The sequence below is a fragment of the Diabrotica undecimpunctata genome, chromosome 8, assembly GCF_040954645.1.
Source record: "Diabrotica undecimpunctata isolate CICGRU chromosome 8, icDiaUnde3, whole genome shotgun sequence".
Taxonomy (NCBI): domain Eukaryota; kingdom Metazoa; phylum Arthropoda; class Insecta; order Coleoptera; family Chrysomelidae; genus Diabrotica; species Diabrotica undecimpunctata.
Window position 1 is genome coordinate 30,736,819 of NC_092810.1, and position 25,208 is coordinate 30,762,026.

A 25,208-nucleotide genomic window follows, 5' to 3' on the forward strand; every position below is an offset into this window, starting at 1 on the left:
ATATATATATATATATTTATATATATATATATATATATATATATATATATATATATATATTTATATATATATATATATATATATATATATATATATATATATATATATAATATATAACTGTTTTGGATGGGTTGGAGTCAATAATATTATTATTGACTCCAACCCATCCAAAACAGTTATATATTTGTTCCAAACGAGTCACAAGTACTTCTTTTTTCTTATATATATATATATATATATATATATATATATATATATATATATATATATATATATATATATATATATGTATATATATATATATATGCGAAATCCATAATGCAGTCAAAATGTATTACAAATTTTAGGACGATTTAGATTTTAATTATTTCTAATTAGTAACCCATTCAAAGTATTTGATACGCCCATGCCAATCGATGTCAAACGGCCTAGACATCCAATCTATTTTGATGATTATTACATGTCGTTAGTATCGATTTTTGACAAATGTCATACAGACCTAAATTCCAGTCGAAACATGTCTGAGGCGATTAATAAAGCGCAAACTGATATCTACGATGAAGAATTCTTCAATAATTTGCAGCTGGCGAAACCGTTAGTGGAAGCAATGGGATTAAAAAAAGGTATATTCAAAGTATACGTCCGAATATACAGGTATTTTCGTATCCTTTCAGTATATTATTTCTCTATCTTAAATTTTATCGTCTTTATAAACAATTTTATAAAGTATTACTATTATCTACTTCAAGGAATTTCTGATCCATGTTTTTTTTCGTTTAATTTTGTATTATATACATACATTAGTATGTACCTATATAATTACATATATTAGTAAGCAAAACCCAACAACCACCACAGCAACTGATATTAGACACTGAAAGAATTGAACACGTGGATTCGTACATCTACTTGGGAACAACAGTTAACTCAAATTTTGATAAAGCGAAGAAAATACGTATAAGAGTAGAAAAGGCAAGAGCATCGTTCACTAGCATGAAGCAAATTTTCACCTCTAAAAGCCTCACCCTACCTCTCAAAATTCGACTTCTGAAATGTTATGTATTCCCGGTTTTGTTATATGGAATGGAGGCGTGGACAATGACCGCAACATTGATGAAAAAATTAGAGGCCTTCGAAATGTGGGCTTACCGACGTATATTACGTATATCCTGGACTGAGCACGTGACCAACGAAGAGGTACTACGCCGGATAGGTAAAGAGAGAGAGGTAGGAATAAGTATAAAGAAAAGAAAGTTGGAATACTTGGGTCACGTTATGAGACATAATAAATATAGAGTACTACAACTGATCGTTCAAGGGAAAATAGACAGCAGAAGGGGTCCAGGGAGGAGAAGACACTCGTGGCTCCAAAACTTGCGGCAATGGTTCGGATTGTCATCTGCTGAACTATTCAGATCTGCCGTAAACAAAGTCAGAATAGCCATGTTGATTGCCAACGTTCGGAACGGACAAGGCACATGAAGAAGATACATACATTATTTCAATAATAACAGATAAATCAGTATCATCATGGAGTCACAAACGTCCACTACTGAACATAGAACTCCGATTATTGTCAACTACTATGTACCGCTTTCATCTAATTTTGTTTACGTCATCGACCACTGTGTTGGTTGTCACTCGTCCCTTCGTTTTTGCCCATTTGCATTACATTTTAATAACCTATTTGGCCAATCTGCCACCTGTCTTTTTTAGAGTGACTGTTTCTATCCAGACTACTGGTTAAAAACTTGCTCTTTTTGATATTAGACTCCACCTCATTATTATTATTTCGTAATGAATTTTCAACCAAGATTTGAAGGCAAAGTGTTGTCTGAACAAACGAGGCAAGTAATAATAATTGTAAGAGGAAAAGAAAAGTAGTTTTGAAATGTGTAAACATTTATTTCCTAACTGAGCGCTTTCGGCTTACAAAGCCATCTTCCGAGCTATGGTCAAGTTTTTAAAAAGTACCACTACTTAGGAAAGATCTTATTTTGGTAGAAAAATCAACAATTTTCCTTTAAGCTATTTCTTTAGGTTAAAATATTTCTTTGATAAAAACACATAAAAGACTTTACACTGGACTCTACAAAAAACGCGTTAAAAATTTGGTTATGGTACAGGTGCCAGAACCCGACCATTTGTTGGAGTTAAAGCAGCAGGTAGATGCTCATTCTATCCATTCTGTTCTATTCTATATATTATGGCATAATAATAAATTTTTATGTCCCTGAAAAAGGAGATCATGTCTTGCGATCTATAACAAAAAAAATTAGTGAAGACAGCGTTTATACAGGGTCACGTGAAACTTGTGAAAGTGATGAGCGATAAGGGATTTTCATAAAGGAAAGCGAAGAATAACAGGAAATTCTAATGGCTGATATACAGATGGCTCTAAAAATGATGAAGGAGACGGAGCTAAGGTGTATAAAGGGAAACCAAGGCTTCCAAGTAGAAATTTATACTATAGAGATGTGTCCACAGGAACTAATAAATAAAGGGAAACTACAGGGACAAATATATAAAAATTATATCGCGTCGCCAGGTGGCATTAAAGGCATCGGAATCAAATCGAATTGACTCCAAATTCATTTGAAACTGTCTTCCGAATCTAATTTAGATCAAAAAAGGTAACAAAATAAGTTTTCTCTGGATGCTTGGACATACTGTAATTGCAGGTAACGAAAATATTTGCCAGGATGCCAGGGGAGGGGCAAAAGAAATATTCATAGGCCCAGAATCTGTCGTTAGCATAGCAAGACGCACAGCCAAAAGCATGATATCGGACTGGGGGAACATATGAAAAGTAACCACTGAAAAAAAAAATGTTAGGTACACATTTTTTACGATTTTGTCGAAACTATTGACAACATTATAATGAAATTTTTTACGAATATGTTTTGGAAGCTGATACGTCCATAAATTTGTTTTTATATCTGACTCTCATACAGGGCGCTAATTACAAGGTTATTACCACGTATTATTCAACATAACTTTTTTAAGGGTAGAATTAAGAATCAAAATACCAAGTGAACTTAAACATCATACAATTTTACACCAAAAAGGTACTCTTGGTAAAACTCGATACTGTGTACCGTTTTCGGAATATTTTGTTATCGACACCTGATATGAAAAACATTGTAACTCACTTTTGCTTAGTTTAGAAGTTGTTAAAATTACAGGTCCTGATTTAGAGCAAGTTACAATACCAAGTTTTTCAAGAATTTTAGATAAAGATCATTGTAAGTGATTTACACAATGATATTTCAACAAAGTATGTTTCTTTGATTAGGTGCATATAAATGGTAACTAATGAGTATACAGGGTGTTTCAAAAAGGTATGTCATAAATTAAATCACACATTCCGGGGACAAAAATAAATTGATTGAATCCAACTTACCTTAGTACAAAAGTGTACACAAAAAAAGTTACAGTCCTTTGAAGTTACAAAATAAAAATTGTTTTTTTGCATTATCTTCTAAACTACTTGAAATTTTGTAATAAAAATGGACACGTTCCTTTCTTGTTCTGAAAGCATTTTTCATACAAAAGAAACAACAAAATCGAAGCGCACAGAAAAATTTTAAGGGGGGTGTGCAGCCTTAAATCCCCCCAAACTTTTGAGTACGTTCAAATCGTTTAACACATTATTTTTAAAAAATTGTTGCCTCTTATCACTTTTCAAAAAACAGTTTTTATTGAGTTATGGCCCTTTTCATTAACCTTTAAAAAATTACGTGCAACTAAATAAATGGCTTAAATGAATTAATAAGTACAAAAAATGTCTATAACCTCTATAAATATGATATTACAATAAATGTTCAAAATGACCCCCATTTTCTTCAATACATTTAAGTCGTGATATCGTTTTAATAAGGAAAACCGAATGCGCTGAAAAATCATATTTTTCTGACGAAATTGATTTGCAGCTTCAATTATTCTAACCCTCAATTGTTGTTCGTCCTCTATTGTTACAGAATACACTTTCTCTTTCATAAACCCCCAGTTTGTGAAAGAACATTATCAAGAACATTGTCAAGCAAAAGTCCATGGGGTTAAGACCTGGACTTCTGGGTGGCCAAGAAATAGGTGCGTCACGACCCCTTCCAATCCACCGACCAGGATATTGCTTGCAAAGATATTCCCGGACTTCATTACTGTAATGCGGTGGAGCGCCATCTTGTAGAAACCACATATTTTGCCTTATTGCAATATTCACTTCTTCCAAATAGTCTTGTAAGTAAATCGTTTGCCAAGAACTGCAAATAATTATCACCATTTAAATTGTTGGGAAGAAATACTGGGCCTATTAGATTGTTATCCACAATTCCTGCCCAAACATTAACTTTGAAAGTCCTTTGGTGATGAGTCGTTTTTTTGGCGTGAGGATTTTCGTCGGCCCAAATGTGCTCGTTATTATGCCAGCAACTTGCTGTTGGAATGTACACGTTTCCCATAAATGACGATCAATGGTCAGAAATAATCGTCTATCGGGTGTATTTCGATTGGGGTATTTTACTGCATAACGCCTTGCGGCTGCTGATGGAACTGTTTGAAATTATTGTATCCGTAGAAACTAATTGTAATTTTATGGCCAAACAGGAATAAACTAGTTTTTTGAAAAAGTGATAAGAGTCAAGAAAGTTTTAAAAATAATGTGTTAAACTAATGATGCCACAAAATTCATTTGATTTGAACGTACTCAAAAGTTTGGGTGATTTAGGGCTGAATACCCCCCTTAAAAATTTTCTCTGCGCTTAGATTTTGTTGTTTCTTTTGTATGAAAAATGCTTTCAGAACAAGAAAGTAACGTGTCCATTTTTATTACAAAATGCCAAGTAGTTTGGGAGATAATGCAAAAAAAACTTTTATTTTGTAACTTCAAAGAGCCGTAACTTTTTTGTGTACACTTTTGTACTAAGGTAAGTTGACTTCAATCAATTTATTTTTGTCTCTGTAATGCGTGATTTAATTTATGACAGGTACCTTTTTGAAAGACCCTGTATATCAAAATAAAGATATTAGTTCTTTATTGATTTTACCTTAAGATTTTTTTTACTCATACAAGTATCTAAGAATTCACATTATACATACTAACAAGAAGTAAATAAAATAATATCTGTTAGATTTATTTATTACAAAATGATCATTTACAAATTATAAGAGTTTATAATATTTACATAACAACCTTCCTCAGATCCAATATCAAAGATTATACACTTAAAACTTCCTTTTATAATAAAACAATGATACCTCTGATTGGAGTGTAGTTAATATTTTTTGTAAATCAAAGCAGGCAGTTACAACCGTTGTTGTTTTCTTAGAAACCTCTATCACGATTTTTGGCTTCACGTGCAACACATTTGTTTGCAATATCTCTCTCTCTCTCTCTTCAATCCTGACCCCCGGAGGGAGTTTGGTGGTCATCGTGATGTGGATTGTCCGTCTCCAAAGATCTCTGCCTCTGGTCATTTCTTTTAACTCATGCATATTTTTTTTGCATATGCCTGTAATTTGATCGATCCATCTTGTTGGAGATCTTCCTTGTACTCTTCTATCTTTCCTTGGGTAATTTCCTTAGGACTTTTCCTAAGTCTTTCCATGTTTTCTGTGTCTACTCTCATAAAATGTCAAAGTATTTTAATTTTTTCAGATGAACTTTGCTTGATAGCCGTTTGCTGACTTTTAGCTCATTTAAAATTTAAATATTTGTCCTTAGGATCCTAGATTCACATCCGTACGTTTGCAATATGTAAAGCATATTCCTTTTCTATTTGGTCTTTCTCTACTTTAGTGTTATGTAGATTATAAGTGAAACACTGATTTGTTTCGGTGCAAAAAGCAGATATGAAACTCAGTATTGAATATATGTCTATACTGACTTTTGGTGGCTGGCTTACCGCATGGGTGATTCTCTAACATCAATTCTTTATACAGTGAATACAATTTGGGAAGCGTTAAAGACTCATCAAAATACATCTTAGTTGTTCTTTTCTTGCGTAGTGAGGTTGTTATGGCGACCAGGCATATCTCCAGATATAAAGCCTCCACCTTCCTGACTATCAATTTTTTTTAATAGCGTAATTAGCCACATACCTGTTATGTTAAAAGTGTCCAAAACATGTTAAAAATGTCCAAAAGTACATTTATCGTTACATCCAGGTCCCAATTCTCTCATTTTGGTTAATTTTCTAGGTTTACTAGTATATTCTTGGCCAGACAGTTTCTTCGTTTTCCAAACACTTGGATCCCTTTTGTCTGTCCCTTCCCAGATTTTTTTCTTTGGTATTTTTTTCTTAACAGACGTACTTAATGATGAACTTACACCTTTGGTGCATGTAGAAGTTTCTGCTGTTGATGTATCTCGAACGTTTGGTACCTTATTTTTATTAGTACAAGTTAGTTCGGTTGTAAATGATATATCGACCCTCCAACGAAAACTGTCGTAACTCAAGATCGCTCATTCCGAGATAATTGAAATACAGACTTTCTGTAATTTTTTAATTATCACTACTACGTTTTTCATTTTTTCACTTAGTAATTATTTGTGCAATCAGAATTATTGCAAACGAATATAAATTTCATAAAGATATTCGATTTTGGATTTTGAATGAGTGACTACAGTCTTCGTTGACAAACATTTTATTTATAAAAACTACAATAATAAAACAAATAAAATTAACAATTATTTTATTTTTAGCAATTTGTTTATAATGGCATTATGGCACTAATTACAATAATAATTAACAACCAATTTCTCAGTATAATACACTATTGTTCAGATTCGAAACCAGTGTCTTGATTTGTAGAGCACTCTGGTAGACACTAGTAGGCCGCAGGGAGTTATAAAACCTATGGTACATTGCTGGTATCAAATTGGCTTTACATAAACTTAATAGACAATATAATTTTTTAATGTCAATTGGTAAAAGACCTTAATATAAACGTGGTAGTTTATATTCTTGGGGCTTACGTAATTTTGATATTGCGATGTAGTTCTTTGTAATTTTCTGCAAAACGGTAGGTAAAATAAACTTTATAAGGATTCTTCGGTTCGAAGTGAATTTCCCTAATTTTGCTTATCTTTACCACCTCCGCAGTGTTAGTTATCTTCCAGTTATATTTCTTAACCATTGGTTTAAAACTAGAAAAGACTTCTTGAGATATTTCTTTTCTGTTCTGGTTTTATATATTTCTGCTATCACCAGGCCCGTTCCTAGGGTAGTGAGCGCCTGCGTGCAGGATTTTTTGTGCGCCCCCATATTATGTTTTTAAGATACCTATATCATAACATGTTCTTGTGATATGATTGAAAATACGATATGAATGTAAAAAGAAAAATAAAACGAACCATGTTTGAAAAAAAGGTTTTATTTTCAAAATTAAATGAAGAAAAAAGGTCATTTTAAAACAATATTATTATGTAAGTTAACAGTAAGAAAGAAAACACTCAATTCGCAAATTAATAAGGCATTCTGCAATATAACATGAAACAATAACGGAAAGGAGATACTCTCAATGCAAAAAAACTTTATTAAATAATACATATATACCAAGTGAAAAATAATTAAATAACAAATATTGGAATTACAACATGACACGTCGTGCTTTCACAGATGCAAGCTCATTTATCATTTCATTGTGATCAATGGCTTCATAAATTTTATTTTCAATTGAAATGACTGCCAAATCTGATAGATTTTTTTGGCACATTGACATTCTTAAATAATTTTTTATGAGCTTTAGCTTTGAAAAACTTCTTCGCCAGATGCCACCGAAATTGGAAGGGTCAGGAATATTCTCAAGGCTATAAATAGATTTGGAAACAAGGATTGTAAATTTTTCTTTGTTATATAATTTAAAATATCTATGGGTGAATCCGAAATTTTGCTAGAGTCTGTGATTGGGTTAAGAACTTTGTATGACAGAATTTCATTATGCAAATCAAGATCATCAATATCTTTGCATACGTTTCCTTCATGTTGAATTTGTAAAGCTAAATCCACATCCATACATGATCTTTTAATCAGATCAGAATCTAGATTTTGAAAATTACCCAAAAATCCAAATAAATCGTGGCACTTATCTATTCCCCCAAAGCGTCTTTGTAGGGATTGAATTGTTGTATCCAAAATTTGAAAATAAAAACTGATCTTAAATTTTTGTTTTCGATCGAATACTGTTTCATCTGTACCTTCATACGAAAATTGAAGCTTCGTCTTTCTTTGTCTTAATAATGGAAATGTTTGCTCTACATCACTTTTTTCTGCTTCTGCTACAGCCTCATTCCTGAAAATCTCGAAATGTTTGTCTGACCTTTTTTCAGTGAAATAAATAATAAGATGTTTTATTTCTGTATGGCATTTATTTAAAGTTGTATTTGGATTCTGGACCATTTTACTTACTATATTAACTTTTGTTAACACATCATGCCAAATTATAATAGAAAAAATGAATTTGAACGTTTTAATTTTGTCTAATGGTGACCTTGCTGAATGTTTCGTGTTCATATCTCTTGAATTATCTTCCACCAAGTCATGTAAACTTTTACAAATTTCGAGGAATTGAAACCTAAGAGGGCGAATGGCTTTGACTCTGCTTTCCCATCGTGTTTCACTTACTGATTTTAAAGTTGAGTTTGGTACATTCCTTTTTAAAATGTCCCATCTGTAGGGTGAAGCAGAAAAAAAATTGAACTCCTGAATAATTGAAAAAAAAAAACTAGTCTCATATGAAATTTTAGCTGCATCGTTGACAGTTAAATTAAAAGTGTGAGCTGAACAAGGCAAAAACATTGCTCTCGGATTAATTTTTAGAATTTGAGCTTGAAGGCCCACATGCTTGCCAGACATATTTGCCCCATTGTCGACGTCTCATGTCATCAAGGTTTATTTCAAATTTTGATATTTCTTCATTTAAAAAATTTCTTCTCCTCTAGTATTTAAAACTTTGAAAAAACCCAGAAAGTGTTCTCTAATTTCGACTTCATATGGAGAACAATAAACGAAGCGAATTATGACCGTCAGCTGCTCAACATGGCTAGCATCTGGAGATTCATCCAAAATAATTGAGTAATATTTTGCTGTTCTGAGGCAACTCAGAATTTCTTTCTGAATATTTCTTGAAAATAAATGAATTAATTCATTTTGGAAGTGATTGCTCAGGTAATGAGGCATATTTCGGCACAACCCTTTAGACCTTCGAATATTGCTCAGGTGTTCCATCATAATTGGATCGAATTTAGCAATCATTTCAACTAATTTCAAAAAATTGCCATTATTAGTCTCATAAAAATTCGTACTGTCACCCGTAAAAGCTAAATTTTGGCCAGGTAAATACTGCATAATACAAATCATTCTTTTAATGATTCCACGCCATCGCTGTTTTTCAATTTCATACTATTTTTGTTGCTCTTTATCAATAGTACATTCTTTACTCAAACGCGGCGAGCGGCATTAGACGGCGCTTCGTGTGCTGACACTAATAAAATTGTAGGGTGGTAATTTAATTAGTAATTTTATTATTATAATAGGGAATAGCGATCGGATGAAGTGATTGCTTTAGCGCTTACCGGGGAAGTACTGAACACTGACTTTTTTTGTTTTAGAAGTGAGAATATTTTTGTAATGGTAACCAAATATTTGGCGCCCCTAAAATTTAGCGCCTGCGTGCGGGGCATTCATTGCATACCCGCCAGGAACGGCCCTGGCTATCACTTCATTTCCTCGGATATTAGTACCTCTATTACCTCATTTAACTTCTCTACTATAGGATATTGTATTTGTTCTTGATATTTTTCTTCTTCTTCTCGTATAATTTTGCTCCTAGAATTTAAAATCTTCGAAATATTATTATCATCTGTTTATCTGCTATATCCTCCAAAATTCAAATTTAAAAAGTCATAAAGAATGGGCAGAAAAGAAACTAAACATATATTGGTTTATAGCATTTATTTCATTTTAAGATTTTAACAACTGCATTTTTAAAAAATTAACATTTCTTATTCTAATTATGTAGACTTTACATTATTATCCGACGTTTTTTACAATAGACATTTCAGTCCTTTGAAAATTTAATCTAAATTTAACGGAAAATTTTGAATTTTTTTTATAAATATCAAAATGAATACAAATTGAGTCTTATAATTTTTTGAGTCCTGACCATAGATGCATAAGCGACATAGGAAAAAAAAATCAAGCCTCGAGATATACTATTAAACAAAATATTTAATATTTCTGAAGCTGTCAAATCATTCAATAAACTGGATTGCTACTTAAATATTTAATTTGAGTTTTATTTTTTTATGTAAATCATCTCAACTGAAGTGAAACCCACAAAACTATATTGTTACCAGAATCAAGTTAAAATTTAGTTGAATAAATCACACTCTAGTGTTATTATTCTGAATATTAGGGGAAGCCGGGGCAAAATGAGCACCGGGGCATGATGAACAATTCCTTAAATTTGGAAAATTTCCAATGCAGTTTGGCAACACCTCTCTAGCATAATGTAAAAGGCGCGTGCCCGTAACAGGCAACTCAGTTTAGACGAATCAACCGTTCGCTGCGGTCGTTATTTGTAATAGATATCTCTTTGTACACGTGATATAATTTTGTATGATATTGTTTAGTATACTACGGCAATCAGTGATTAGTTTTTAAAATTGTTACAGCTCTACGATCAAAAGGTGAGTTTAGTTATTACATTAATGTAACTTAAATCAAAAGAATTGTTCTACTGCATCTGCACCCATATGGGTGCAGATGGTTCATTCATGCCTCCACTTTTTATTTTTCCAAGGAAACGAATGAAGCCGGAACTGTTAGATGGCGCACCACCAGGGTCTTGGGCTGAGTGTAATGATTCAGGCTGGATACAAGGTGATTTGTTTGTTAAATGGTTTAAAAAATTCGTAGCATGGTCAAGAGTTTCAAAAGAAAATATTGTGTTGTTACTGTTAGATGGCCATTTTACGCACACAAAAAATTTAAAACTTATTGACCTTGCAAGACAGCATGGTATAGTTCTGTTGTGTTTTCCACCTCATTGTACCCATAAACTCCAGCCACTAGATGTAAGCTTCATGAAACCATTAAGTGTCTATTACGCTGACGAAATAAAAAATTGGTTAAGGTTGAATCCAGGTCGAGTAGTTACTCAGTACCAAGTGACTGAACTTTTTGGAAAGGCATTTATTCGAGCGGGAACAATGTCAATAGCTATAAATGGTTTTAAAGCTACCGGGATATGGCCACCTAACCCAAATATTTTTGTGGATGCTGATTTTGTGGCAGCGGATACTACAAATATAGAACAGTCGCAAAATGCTGGAATTATGGAGCCTCGGCAGAACACGCCACCTTCACAAAGCATAAGGCACTCTCCACAACCTGGACCGTCAAACAGATCACCTTCTTCAGACTTACCTTCCCAAAACATAAGGCACTCCCCACAGCCTGGGATGTCAAGCAGATTGCCTTTTCACGATTTACCTTATCAAAACGATAAGCCAACTAAATTTGTGTTTGCTTCTCCACAGCAAATTTTACCCATTCCAAAGACTACAGAGAAACAAAGGCAGACAAGAAATCGGGGAAAGACAGCTATTTTAACAGAATCGCCCTACAAGAACGAGCTCATGGAGTCAACTCAAATTAAAGAGGCTAGAAATTCTAACGCTGAATCTAAAAAACGAAAAGTGTTTAAGAATGATGAGGATGAAAAAGAAAACAAAACAGAAAACGTAAACACAAAAAAAGAAGCCAAAAGGTCTAAAACCAATGTGAAAAAACAAAAAACTGTTGAAGATGACTCGGAAAGTGACGTTTCCGATGTAGATTGTCTATACTGTGGATACTCATACTTGCAATCAACTGAAGGGTGGGTAAGTTGTTGTGTATGCGAAAAATGGGCTCATTGCTCCTGCGCTGGAGAAGAGGACGACGACGATGAGTGTAAATATATTTGTGAACAGTGCCAGAAATAAGCAAAACTTTTCTTAAATGCTGTGCTCATTGTGCCCCATACCCGGGGCATAATGAATTTTTGTTAACTTGACATTTTTTATTATTTTTTTTATTGTTAAGTGAGTTTTAGGTTAAAATTGTATTTTGTAATAAAAAATAATAAATATGTAACTATATAGAACTAAAATAATTTCCATATTACCACGAACAAGATCAAAATTACCCAATGTCCTTAGGGTGCTCATTAGGCCCCGGCTTCCCCTATACAAAGATTAACCTATCTTCAGCAAAAGTCTCAACACTCAGTTCGGTTAATGCTGCACACTTTTTTAGATATTGATATTAGAGCATTTTCAAAAATTATTATCACATGAATTCTACAAAAACTTACTTTAAATACATTAAAATATGTGTAGACTTGCCTGTGATCTTTGAAGTAGCAATCCGAAACACAAAAACAAAAAACTTGTATTATAGTCCTTCCAATAGTCAATGATTCCTAAATTAGGTTTTCACTGATGTGATTCTCACGACATATGCTAAAGTCCCAATATAAACTTTCCCTTATGAGATTTTTAAAAATACCAATTTGGACAAAATTATATTAAAAACCTTATTATATCCTTACTAAGCCACAATAGACCTCTTACTTAGGTGAAATCGAAGAGTGGTTAAACTGCTACTCCATAGACATATAATACAAATAGACGGATCGCTACAATACAGTGCGACAGAGAAAACTGACGCAATGCAGTCCCTCCATCTCTTTCTAATGGGTCAGGTTACCTTCCCATTTCTTATTTAGGTCACGTGGTCGATAAATTCGGCCCATTAAAAAGAGATGCAGAGACTGCTTTGCGTCAGTTTTCTCTGTTGCACTAAGGGAACGGGCCTGTATTGCAACATTCAGTCTCTTTGTATTATATGTCCATGGCACACTCACTTTAAACCTAACCTATATTCGTATAATATAACCTGTATTATTTACAAAATATATAAAAACAAAAACCATGTTTTATTATTGTAAAACGAAGATATTGGAAGAATTATATACAAAAAAATTATTAATACCACCTATGGTCACGACCGAAGTTCCTCATCATCTAATAAATATGTCTGTATGATTGCCACTGATTTGTCAGGCTTTGTATACATTACTAATTGTTTTTAGATAGACATATTTGCAAAAAGTGGATCCAAAAATTGTGTAATTTAAAGTCTGACGATCCTGTGGTTAAAAAAAACCGAAATGCCTTTTTTAAATACATGCTTCGTATAATTCATCGAGCCGCTGAAAAGGAGGCCGAATTTCCCACTGTTGATCCGGTAAGTGTCCTTAATCTGCAAAAGATACAATAATTTTATTTTCAACAAAAGTAATTATTCTTTTTGATTTTTTTAATATATGACTTATAATAATAAATTACTTAAAACAGTATTCCAGCAACTTGGAATCAGCAATTCTTCGTATTGTTGTAAATTTTCTCCTTTTTTGTCACTCTACTTATCCATTTACCATTCATTGCTACTCCTTCTTTTTTACTGTCCAACATTCTGTTCTGTCCATCACAGGTATGGCAGTTAAATAGAATTTTCCTTTCAGATTTTTTAGAATTTTTCTGTCACACAACGCACCACTCGCTTCCTTCCACTTGATTTATTAAACCCTAATTTCAATTTAATCATGAATGAAATCATCAAAAGCCTTAACATAGCAAGAGGATACAGAATGGGAAACAAAGAAATAAAAATACTCTGTTACACAGATGACGCAATATTGATAACCCAAGATGAAGATAGTCTGCAAAGACTGGTCCACAGATTTAACATAAGAGTAAAATAATTTAATATGACAATCTCATCTTAGAAAACTAAAACAATAGTAGTCAGCAAAGAACCAACCAGATGTAAAATAGAAATTGATGGCATCAGTATTGAACAAGTAATGGAAATAAAATACCTGGGAATTACACTTCCCAGCTATGAAGACCTGGACAAAAAAGTGAGAGATTAAGTACAAAAAGCAAATAGCTGACAGGATGCCTTAATAATACTATATGGTGAAACAGATTAACACCGAGATGAATTTATAATGCCAGTGTAAGACCAATAATGACATATGTCTCAGAAACAAGACCTGACACAGCTGCAACGCAAAGGCTACTGAAAACGGCAGAGATGAGAGGTACAGGTAATACGCTGAGAGATTGAAAGAGAAGTGAAGACATTAGAAGAAAATGTAACACACTGTGTATAAATGAATGGACACAAAATACAAAAAAGAATGGAATATATAAGCAGGATGGAAGAGACCTGTGTCTTCAAAATAGCAAGAGATAAGTCACCAATTGGCAAAAGAAGTATCAGACGACCATGCAAAAGATGGAGTGACAACCTTCCATAGAGGTATTAATCCGCCAATGAACAAGCAGAATTGCTTATAAAGAGAAAGGCGAAGAAGAAAATTATAAAACTAATGGGCAAGTTCATAACTTAGATATAAATTAATATATATTTAATACTAGATATAAAGATACCTTATGTGCCCCAATATGCAGGGGAAATATATATTTCAGATCTCCTAGTATAATTAACAGATTACCAATGCATATAAAATTATGTAAGAGCATGTAAGCGAATTTTTAACTGCATACATTTTCTATTGAACTGAAGAATTTCTTCAATTTTAAATGTTACCTACTCTTTTTATTGTTAGTTTGTTTAGTGTCTCTGTTTTATTTAATTAACTGACCAATTCTACATAAACTACACACAACGCAAAAGTTTAGGGATATTTTTATAAATAGAGGTATTTTGTTTATCTGTAATCAACTTAAAAAAAGTAATACAAAATTTGTAGTTTAAATTTTGTTTAATATGTCAAAAACCATAAATTGCAAAAACAAAACAGAAAATTGAAGCGAAAAAAATATATTGCAAATCACCCATGTTTCACATACCACCATAAAATGTCAAAAATACGAAATATAAACTTAAAATAAAGTATGGCCACCACGTTGGTTTATCACAGCTCTACATCTACTGTTCATGCTCCGAATCACATTGTTAATGTCTGCTTGAGGTATTGGTGTCCATTGTTCTCTCAGAAGCTCTTTTAATTGAAACTCATTGTAGATATTGCCCATATGTGGAGTAATTCTTCGTTGGAGCATGTCCCATACATGCTCAATGGGATTCAAGTCCGGTGATCCAACCAGTTTGTTACAATATGCGCAACATGTGGTCGAGCGTTATCATGCATAAAGTAAAAATTTTCTCCAACAGCAGCAGCAAACGGGCGCACAACAGGTTCAAGAATAGTGTCCAAATATTCCGAAGATGTCGTAATCGTTCTCCATTTCCGGGTCGTCTCCAAACTCTTGTCCGACGAGAACCTGGATGAAATCCATATCTAGACTCGTCACTAAACAAAACTGTGGCCCAGTCATTGTCAGTCCAATTCTGAAACTCTTAACACCAGGTTAATCTTGCAGCGTGATTGCCTCTAGATAGAGGTGGACATCTCAGTGGTCGCCGACTACGAAGATTGGCTTCATAGAGACGATTCCTCACAGTACTGCTCCTAATTGTTACATTATGTGCAAGCTGTAATTCATTAACCAGCTAGGGTGCTGTGATTGTTGGCTGCCTTCTGGCATTTAAAATTAAATATCGGTCTTGAGTGACGGTTGTAGAGCGACCACGTCCTGGATGTTGCTCGGCTAAACTCCCAGTATCTCTAAACCGACGCCACAAACGACTTACGACGCTTTGGGAGACACCCAGCTGGTCAGCAACTTGCGTTTGTCGCATACCAGCTTGAAGGAGGCCCACGGCTCTATTCATCTCGTCCAACATTAAATGTTGTCGTTGCATGGTAAAAAGACAATATCTTTAACTCAGCTATTAAGCAAGAATGGTATAAAGTGACTAAAATTAAAAATAAACAAAACATAAAAATGTCGATTTATTTGTCCCTTATAAAAAACATTCTAAAACACGTATTGATATATACACCTTGAACCGTACAAAGTGGAAGAATACCTTCAAGCTGACCTGCAGGGAGACTGAGGGCTCTTATCTGAATCTAAATGTCACTGTTATTATCCTTATATTTTAATATTACTTTTATGTTAAGTGTAGGTTGTTACAACCATTACAAATTATAATTGACACCATTCTCTCTATTGACAATGTATATTTGTGTGTAACTTGTGAATCCTGAGAATAAAGCTTTTTTCTATTCTATTCTATTGCTATCAGTTTTACAATTTTTTTTTTTGATAAGAAGTGAGTGTCTGTATCAACCATTATAGTACAAGCATATTTATATGGTCATGAAATTTCTGTCATTGGTATTGTCAAATTATTAAAATATCCTTAGACTTTTGCGTTGTGTGTATGTTTGTCTAAAAGAAAATAAAGTATTCATTTATTAATTTTCACAATCCGAAGCTATCATTTTATTTGTAGGAATGACATATTTAAATAAACATTCCAAATACTGTTCCGGTTGATGTTCTAAATACCTTTCAGTATTTAGAATAAGATGAGCAGACCAAATGAAGACTCTGGTGGGAAAATTCCTACATAAAGCTGTCCATCTGGCACAAGATTGCAGCCAATAGAAACAGCAAGCTACTAATATTTAGAGTGTCAAGACATCCTGAAAAGGACCCAAGGAATGAGGAGAAGGATTTCCTACTAACACTACATCATCAGCATACATTAAGCATTAGGAAGTGTTACCCTGTAGTTTCTTTGTGATTTGATCCAACACTAACGAAGTGTTATGAGTGTGAACTGTTCTAACACTACTTTTTACTCCGTCATAGATGTTTCTCACAATCTTCACAAACTCATAATATTGTTATCATTTCTAGGAAGATGATGAAAAACAAGAACTGACATTTACCAGCAAATGGTCCCAAGATAATCGCACCTACATTGCTGTTAAACCTCTGCCAGGACAAGGAGCCCTAATCTATATGGCAGTTGCATCAGATCCTAAACTTGGTTGGGACCATCCTTAAATGTTGATGCTTTATTTTGTATTTTATTAAAATATTTATAAAAATGAATGTTTTATTTTTGTAGTTTGAGTGTATTGATTTTTTTTTGAAGAATTGCAAAAACAATTTGTTATCTTCACTATTGTATTGACACAACAAATTAAATAATCCAGACTTACAATGGATTTTGAATGACTATTATAGACACCAATATCGAAAACTGTAAATGTGCTATAATAGCTTTTAATATTCTCAACAATGTAAACTTACCTAAATTATATACACAGCATTAAACAATAACAAACACTATCAACGTCTCTTCCTACCACCTCCAGTTTTACCACCTTTCCTTTGTCCACTCTTGCCTTTTGGTTTCTTAGAATTACTTTTTCCTTTAGAGTTTGACTTCCTGCTCTCTGATCTTCCTTGATGCGAACTTCTGAAAAATAAAGCAGACAAATGTGAATGTTTATCTTTAAAAACTGTTAATGCATCTTTCGACAGCACTTTTTCATTGATTGATCTTAATATATTGGAATATCTTTAAACATAAACAGAAAAGAGCTGCTTAACAATTTCAGAGACCAAGAAGATTCTTTAACCAATCATTACACAGTCTAAGGAGAACAAAACTATCAAGCATTAAAAATATCTGGATATATTACCCAAAAGGAGAAAATTTTGTAAATCTCAACTTACCCTCCAACTTCGGTATTAACATGTCTCGCTACAGCTTTTTCTATATCCAATTTAGGCCTCTTATTCAAAATTGAATCTACAATAGCTAAAGTTTCCTTCCTTTCTGTATCACCAGATACTGGTGCCAGTTTCCTTTTTCTCGATGCTCCAGGTGTGATTGCTGAAACTCCTCTTGCTTCTTTTTCCTTAGGCAATTCCCTCTGGAACTTGCCTAAACTTGCTGTTGACGCTTTTGCTATAGTCACTGCAGCTTGTAACTAGAACAAATAAGATGATTAAATTAAAGTACACAAATAAATAATCTGGAATTGAAAGGCACTACATATCTCTGGTACAATAAACTAAACTGCAGTTACAATAGATGATTTCCAGGGTAATATATATATATATATATATATATATATATATATATATATATATATATATATATATATATATATATATATATATATATATATATATATATATATCTACTGCAATATTTTTATTAAAAGTGTCTGTACCCTTGTAATGCCATTTGTTATATTGTTTAATAGACCTCTGGAAACCATGGATAGACTCATGTAAAGAAAGTTATGTCATTTCTATATTTAAAAATGGTAAGAAAGACAACATTGAAAATTATCTTAGCATTTGTATACAATCTACAATCCCTAAGCTCTTCAACTGTCTTATAGCAAAGCAATTTTCTTGGTTATGTAAAGGCTTAATAGCTCAATCACAACATGGTTTTCATAGCAAAAAATCCACTGCAACAAACCTGGTTTGCTATCAATCTGATATATTATCTCATATAGAACACCATAAACAGGTATATGCAATATATACAGATTTTTCCAAAGCATTTGATCGTGTAGAAATACTTTTGGACAAATTAATTAATTTCGCTTTTATGTCAGATTTGTTGAATGGATTCAAAATTCTACATCTGGGAGAAGTCAAAGAGTCAAGATAGGTTGTCATCTGTCTGACAGTATCTCAGTAACATCTGGAGTTCCTCAAGCAGGCCACAATTCTCCACTTCTTTTTAATATCTTTGTTAATGACATCACTTCCTGTTTCCTAAATAGCAAATGTCGTAATGTTGGCAGATGACTTGAAATTTTGGAAAGTTATAGATAGCTTAACACTCTCGCCGCCAATTGTAACATTAATGTGCACTCTGTATTGACACACATGTAACATTAATGTACACTTACAGCGTTTCACAAAATAATATAGTTTTGGAGTATGACGAAAAAATTTAAAATATCATTGGCAGTGAGAGTGTTAAAAGATCAAGCCTTGTTACAAGATGACTTAGACTGACCACAAAATTGATGCAATCAGAACAAACTCCACTTAAATGTCAAAAAATAGAAGTCAATAGAATTGGAACAAGCTATACTATTAATAATCAGCCACTGAATTATGTTTCTTCTATTCAGGATTTGAGTGTTATTTTCTATGAGAAACTTACTTTCTGTGACCACATAAACTCTATTTCAGTAAAGGCAGCTAAAGCAGGCTAAACTTCTTGGTTTTTTTTACTAGGAATTGCAAGTATTTCTCCATTGATTCAACAAGATTAGTGTATTGTTGTTTAGTTAGAACTATTTTGGAATACTGTTCAGTTATTTGGTCACCCTATATTCAGAACAATATTGATACCATAGAAGGAGTCCAGCATAAACTTTTGAGATAGTGCTCTTACCATGTCCCCACTACTGATTGAAAATCATGATTATTCCCATATCAAACAACAATAATTATCTTTATATAAGAGGAGTCAGGAGCTATATTTATATATAAGATCATACATGGATTTATTGATTGTCCAAACCTGTTAAGCCAAATTAACTTTAATATTCCCCATCAAGCTCTACTTTACCACAATGTTTTCAATATTCCTTTCCACAGAACAACCTATGGTATTTATAACCCATTGGATAGATACATAGGACTATTAAAGTATTAAATGTTCTCGATTTTGATATTTTCAATATAACTTTAACTCAGTTAAAAAGATCTCTTGCTTTGTGATATGTATATTGGAATTGTTGAATCTTGTTCTTGTTATATTTTGTTTTTTTATGTCAGATTTTTAGTCTCATTTTTTAAACTATTTAATATTGATTTTATATTATAAGTAATTACAAGTTTTGAATCCTAACTGTGATATTTTATATTGTAATTTAAACTGTTAATAGGTATCCCGTGTATTAAATAAATAAAATAAAAAAATATTTGCTGATAGTTTTTTTTTAATTTTTGTTATATATTTCTATTCATAACATCAAATCAGGCAGAACCTCTCAGCTCTGATTCAACAAGATCTGCTTCATCTCAACAGCCTCCAAAATGCTTGTTTTGATTTGATCTTACATTTTTCCAAATATGAACAGTAATAGCTAGCCTGTAAAATAAGTGGTTTCCATCATTTGAATTAATTTCTCCAACTCTGTCAGACTGTAAGCAAGTGAGACAAAATGCACTTGCTCATGTAAGTCCAAACACAAAGTAACTCTTCTCTACAACACAGAAAACCTTTATTAGGTTTCTTCTGCCAATATTCTTGAAAAAGTGAATAGAATTTTAACAGTATTTCTTAGGGAATCCCCTATTATTGTATTATAAACAAAGTCCTTTACATATTTGCTTTTCCTCCCATTCCCTTTTTCTTTGTGTTAGTCTTAATTTTATTGATGTTCCAAACAAAAGAATTATTTCTGAATAATATGTCATTGACAGCTCAATATTTTACTTTTATACTGATGAAGATTAGTATTTAATATAGTTTTCAGAAACTAGGGATCTTCAAAGATTGTTTTATTTTTATTATTTGTCCTTATCTTTATTATCTTATTTTTTATTGAATTAATTGTTTTGTTTGGTTCACCTTTTATACTTCCATAATTATTTAACAAATCAGTTCTTCCCTATTCCCACAGTATTACTATTAATCAGGGAATTTCCATTATTGAACAAATAAATAAACTGAATTATTTTCATTTTCTCTTTAAGGGTGTAAATAACATATTTATTAAATATTTCTATGAATCATGCTGTTCTACCTTATGATCTAATTGGGTCTAAAGAAAGATTTTAGTTAAATCCTTGTCTATTTTAGATATACAGTCAAAATCGTTTACAATGACACCGGCTATAACGTACAATCGGATATAACAAATAAAATAGTAGGTCCCATAAAATGACATACAAAAAACGCATTTATATTGCTTATAATGAACAAATCGGTTAAAGCAAACATATTTCTTGGAACACTAGCAGTTAAAATATTGGTTACAGCGTTCAATTTCAAGTACATATCTGTACCTCAGATGATACAACATCCATTTTTTTCAAGTATGACATTTTTACACATTGTATAATAAATAAATAATAAAAAATTATAACCAACGCATGATGTAAATGACAGTAGATACAATGTTCAATATAATATTGTTTCCACATCTTAATAAATAAGTTTAAAAGTGCTATCCTGTAAAGTTATGAAAATGGACATTGTAGTGCTGTATTTCTCACAGGTATTACCGATATTTAGTACCACGAAATGAGAAGTAAGGATTTATTAATTTATGGTTATAGTACATACGGGCAGGCATCTACACTTAATTACTTGTCCTTTAGACATTTAGACCTCCCAAGACGGGTCCATTGTATTACAAAATTTTGGTTATTTTACACCATTTGGACCAAGCCAAGAGTTTCTGAATTTGAATTCAGTTGTGTCTAGCATTCATAGAAAACATGTCACGGAAACAATTTACTATTGAGGAACAGTTTGGAATAATTTGCCGAGTCGATTCCGGTGATTCCGAGAGTTCGATTGCCCAGGAATTTAAAACGTCACACTCAACAATTTCTGTTATGATGAAAAGGCGAGAGAAAATTATTATGCAATTTAATAAGTGTGAAAAAGGAAAACGCGTTCGGTCATCAAATCACAGTGACATTGAAAGTGCTTTGCTCGATTGGTTCAAATAACAACGCGCAAACAATGTACCCGTGAGTGGGCCGATGCTTTAGGTAAAGGCTGGCGCTTTCACTGTGATTTTGAAGAAGGATTTTAATTGTAATGCTTCTTGGGTTCAACGTTTCCGAGCTCGCCACAGTAGTGTCCATGGAAAAATTTCAGGTGAGTCAGCAGTTGTTGACAGATCAATTACAAATGACTGAGTTGAAAATGTGTGGCCTACACTCAGGTCCGGCTATAGCTATGATGAAATTTTTAATGCTGACGAGATGGGGTTATTTTTTAGAGTGACACCTGATCACACGTTAAACTTTAAAGGGGAGAAATGTTCCGGTGGTAAATTCTCAAAAGAGCGAGTTACAGTTCTTGTTGCAGCCAACATGTCCGGCTTCATAAAAAGGAAGCTTTTGGTGATAGGAAAAAGTAAAATGCCGCGCTGTTTTAAAAACATGAAAAATCTCCCTGTTGATTACGATTTCAATAAAAACGCCTGGATAACGTCGGCTATTTTTGAAAGGACTTTATTAAAATGGGTCAGTGGACTTTTACAAAAGAAACACATAATTTTCCAAATTTCCTGAATCCAAATTGTACGTCCGTACTGCAGCCCATGGACCAAGGAGTAATAAGAAGTCTTTCGGAAAGAATTGGTGTACAGAATCATCGAAAAGAGAGAGAATAACGACGATACGAAAGCCAGTATTCTCGACGCTATACTAATGATATCAAAGGCATGGGAATCTGTGCAGAAGGAAACGATCATCAATTGTTTTCGTTTTTCCGGCCTAACTAACGACTTACAACCATCAGGAATCACATACGATATTGTACAAACGCATTTGCAGGATGCCATTTCCCTTCTCAGTTCTGACTGCTCTGCAGATGACTATGTACGAGTGGATGATAAAATAAGTACGAGCGAAGAACTGTCAGATATTGACATCGTACTGAGTCACCAAACTAGTGATAAACAAAGTCCTGATGAGGCTTATGAAGAATTGGAAGATTTCGACAAAATCCCTACTGTTGCTGAAGTGTATGCTGCTTGTTCCACTATAAGAGCATTTATTCAGACTGCTGAAACTTCCCAGAGTGTGAAAGAATCATTATCGATTGTTTCCACATCACTTGAAAAAAATTTTTTTCAGAAGAAATGTTGTCAGAAGTTCAAGGAAGGCGACAAACAAAAATTACAGACTTTTTTCATTAAATATTCAGGTAAAATGTTGTATTTACATATTTTGTAATACATAAATGTATGTATTTTTCTTTGTCTTTTTAAAAGTAAATAGTATATGTATGCCTACATTTTTATAATACAAAGATTTTGAGAAGTCTTTATATTATGGGCATACTTTATTGACTACTAACACTTATTTCAATACATATTATACATATATGTATGTACATATTTAGATTTACGTAAGTACAATAAACACATATGTTAAATGTTATGTATAATATGTTATAACATATTATAAGTATAGATAAAGTAACACATTTTTGCGTCATAAACCTAGGTACAACGAACTAACTGTTCCTACCAGTGTAATATCGTTTATAGCAACCTGTTCATTATAACCGATAGAACCGCTTACAGAGAACACTGGCTACAACGTACAAAAACCATCAGTCCCCTGAAGTTCGTTATAAACGATTTTGACTGTACACAACAAATATTATTTTTATATAATACTTGATATTTTTATAACAAATGATTTAACCTTAAAATTATACAAAAAAAAAACATAATCATTTAAATACCAAAATGAGGTTCATATTTTACATAGAGTAACAAAAATTGTTGGAAACATTCATTTAAGTCTGAACACAAACTAACTCTTACACCACAGTAAAAAAGGGATTCCAATCATAAATACCACGATCTGGAACATTTTACAGTCCCACATCCTGCAGAATTATGGGTATATGATTTGCTGAACTGGAAAGAAGCCTAAACACTATGACTCAAGAGTGTGATTGCTAGACTATTGAATAGCGGCAGTCCTTTGCACATTCTCTCTATTATTTATCTTTTGTCATTTCCATTTTTGTTTGTGTTGGTTTTAATTTTATTGGTGTTCAAAAAAAAAGAACCACTTCTGAACAATATGTCATTTGCAGCTGGATATATTACTTTTATTAAATATCTTTTTCTTCTATAAAAATCTCAGAATTTGAAGAAGTCTCCATTCATTATGTTTCTTGATATAGATGATTTTCAAATTAAAAAAAAAACATTTTTTAATTTGAAATTCTTAGTAAAATGAAAGTTATGTTATTTTATTTTTTATATTAATTACATCTGACGTGTCTAACATGTCATAAAAATTATACTTCTCAATAAATCACTAATTCCCACTAATTAAATCTAGCTATGAGTCATTTATTGTCAAGTTATAGCTTGTTTTTAGAAGATAATAATCGATTTGTAACATTTTTAGTCATACAATATTTATTACAAATACATGTACACATAATATTAAATATGTTACAAGTGAACTTTTATTTTTATAAATCTAAAGAAAACCTGTTACGGATTTGTAAATTATTAAAATACTTACATCTTTAGCTGTGGAAACTTCAGGATTCGTGACACCAACTCGAGGGATTTTAATTTTTCTAGCTTTTGCAATATTCCTCAGCCTCTGCAACTCATTTTTGGCCACCCTCTCACCTTTAGCTTGTACCTTCTTTTGGAATTGATCTTCCATTGGATCTGCATTGGCTGGAACTTCTATAACCCAATCTTTCTCTTTTTCGGCTTGTGCTCGCTTAAATCCATATAAAGGAACCCACTTTTTAAGTTGCTCATCCCATGATAACTTGGATTTTTTCTTTTTCTGTATACCTTTCGCTTTAGCAAACTGTTCCCATTTCGTTAGAGCTCTAGGTTTAGGTATTGGTTTCATCCTAGGTAATAAGGTCTTTTGAAGTGGTAATTTCACGACAATAGCTTCTTCTACACGCTCTGTAGGTAAGTCCCATATTTGATTTAACAGTAATTGTGTATTATCTCTAGCTAACTTGAGCAAATAGTCTTCCTTTTGTCGTCTAAAATAGAAAATATTATATCTCACACACCACACTAAACAATGCTGTATTTATACATACCTTAATAAATTGGTATCAAACTCATTTGTATCTTCTGCTAAAAGCGTTCCTAAGTCATAATTAAGATCAATAAGCTTATTTACAGTTGTTGGCTTAAATTTTTCAGCCTCTAGGGCTGAATTTGCCAACAATTCATCCATGTTGTTTTTAGAAAATAATGCCTAACCTATCTTTTTACTTAGGAAAGCTACACGTGAGTATACAATATGACGGTAAAAAATTCCCTAGATTAGAATGACACGGTGACACTTTGACAGAATGTCTAAATGACATTCCAACTGACATTCAGATGTTGCCAATTTTATTATTTATACAAAAGTATAATTTATTAAATATTTATTTTATATTTCAAAAAAGCGAAACTGAAATTTAGATATATTGTAGTTAAGTTATTTTTGAAAATTTGTATTAGAAATCATTTTTAAGAATAAAATATTT

At 32.5% G+C, this 25,208-nt stretch overlaps 2 protein-coding genes across 2 annotated transcripts; one reads left to right on the forward strand and one right to left on the reverse strand.

Moving 5' to 3' along the window:
- The first annotated feature begins 457 nt into the window (after nt 1-457).
- LOC140447378 (uncharacterized) lies at nt 458-17,228 on the forward strand. The gene is made up of 3 exons (XM_072539989.1): nt 458-623; nt 13,141-13,295; nt 16,853-17,228. The coding sequence occupies exons 1-3, from the start codon at nt 461-463 to the stop codon at nt 17,000-17,002; spliced, it is 468 nt and encodes a 155-aa protein (XP_072396090.1). The 5' UTR covers nt 458-460; the 3' UTR covers nt 17,003-17,228.
- LOC140447377 (ribosome biogenesis regulatory protein homolog) lies at nt 9,937-24,972 on the reverse strand. Its single transcript, XM_072539988.1, has 5 exons — nt 24,771-24,972; nt 24,221-24,710; nt 17,681-17,937; nt 17,252-17,420; nt 9,937-13,310 (listed from the first exon to the last, which is right to left on the reverse strand). Exons 1-4 carry the CDS (start codon nt 24,908-24,910, stop codon nt 17,291-17,293), a joined length of 1,017 nt encoding a protein of 338 aa, XP_072396089.1. The 5' UTR covers nt 24,911-24,972; the 3' UTR covers nt 9,937-13,310; nt 17,252-17,290.
- Between the last annotated feature and the right edge of the window lie 236 nt (nt 24,973-25,208).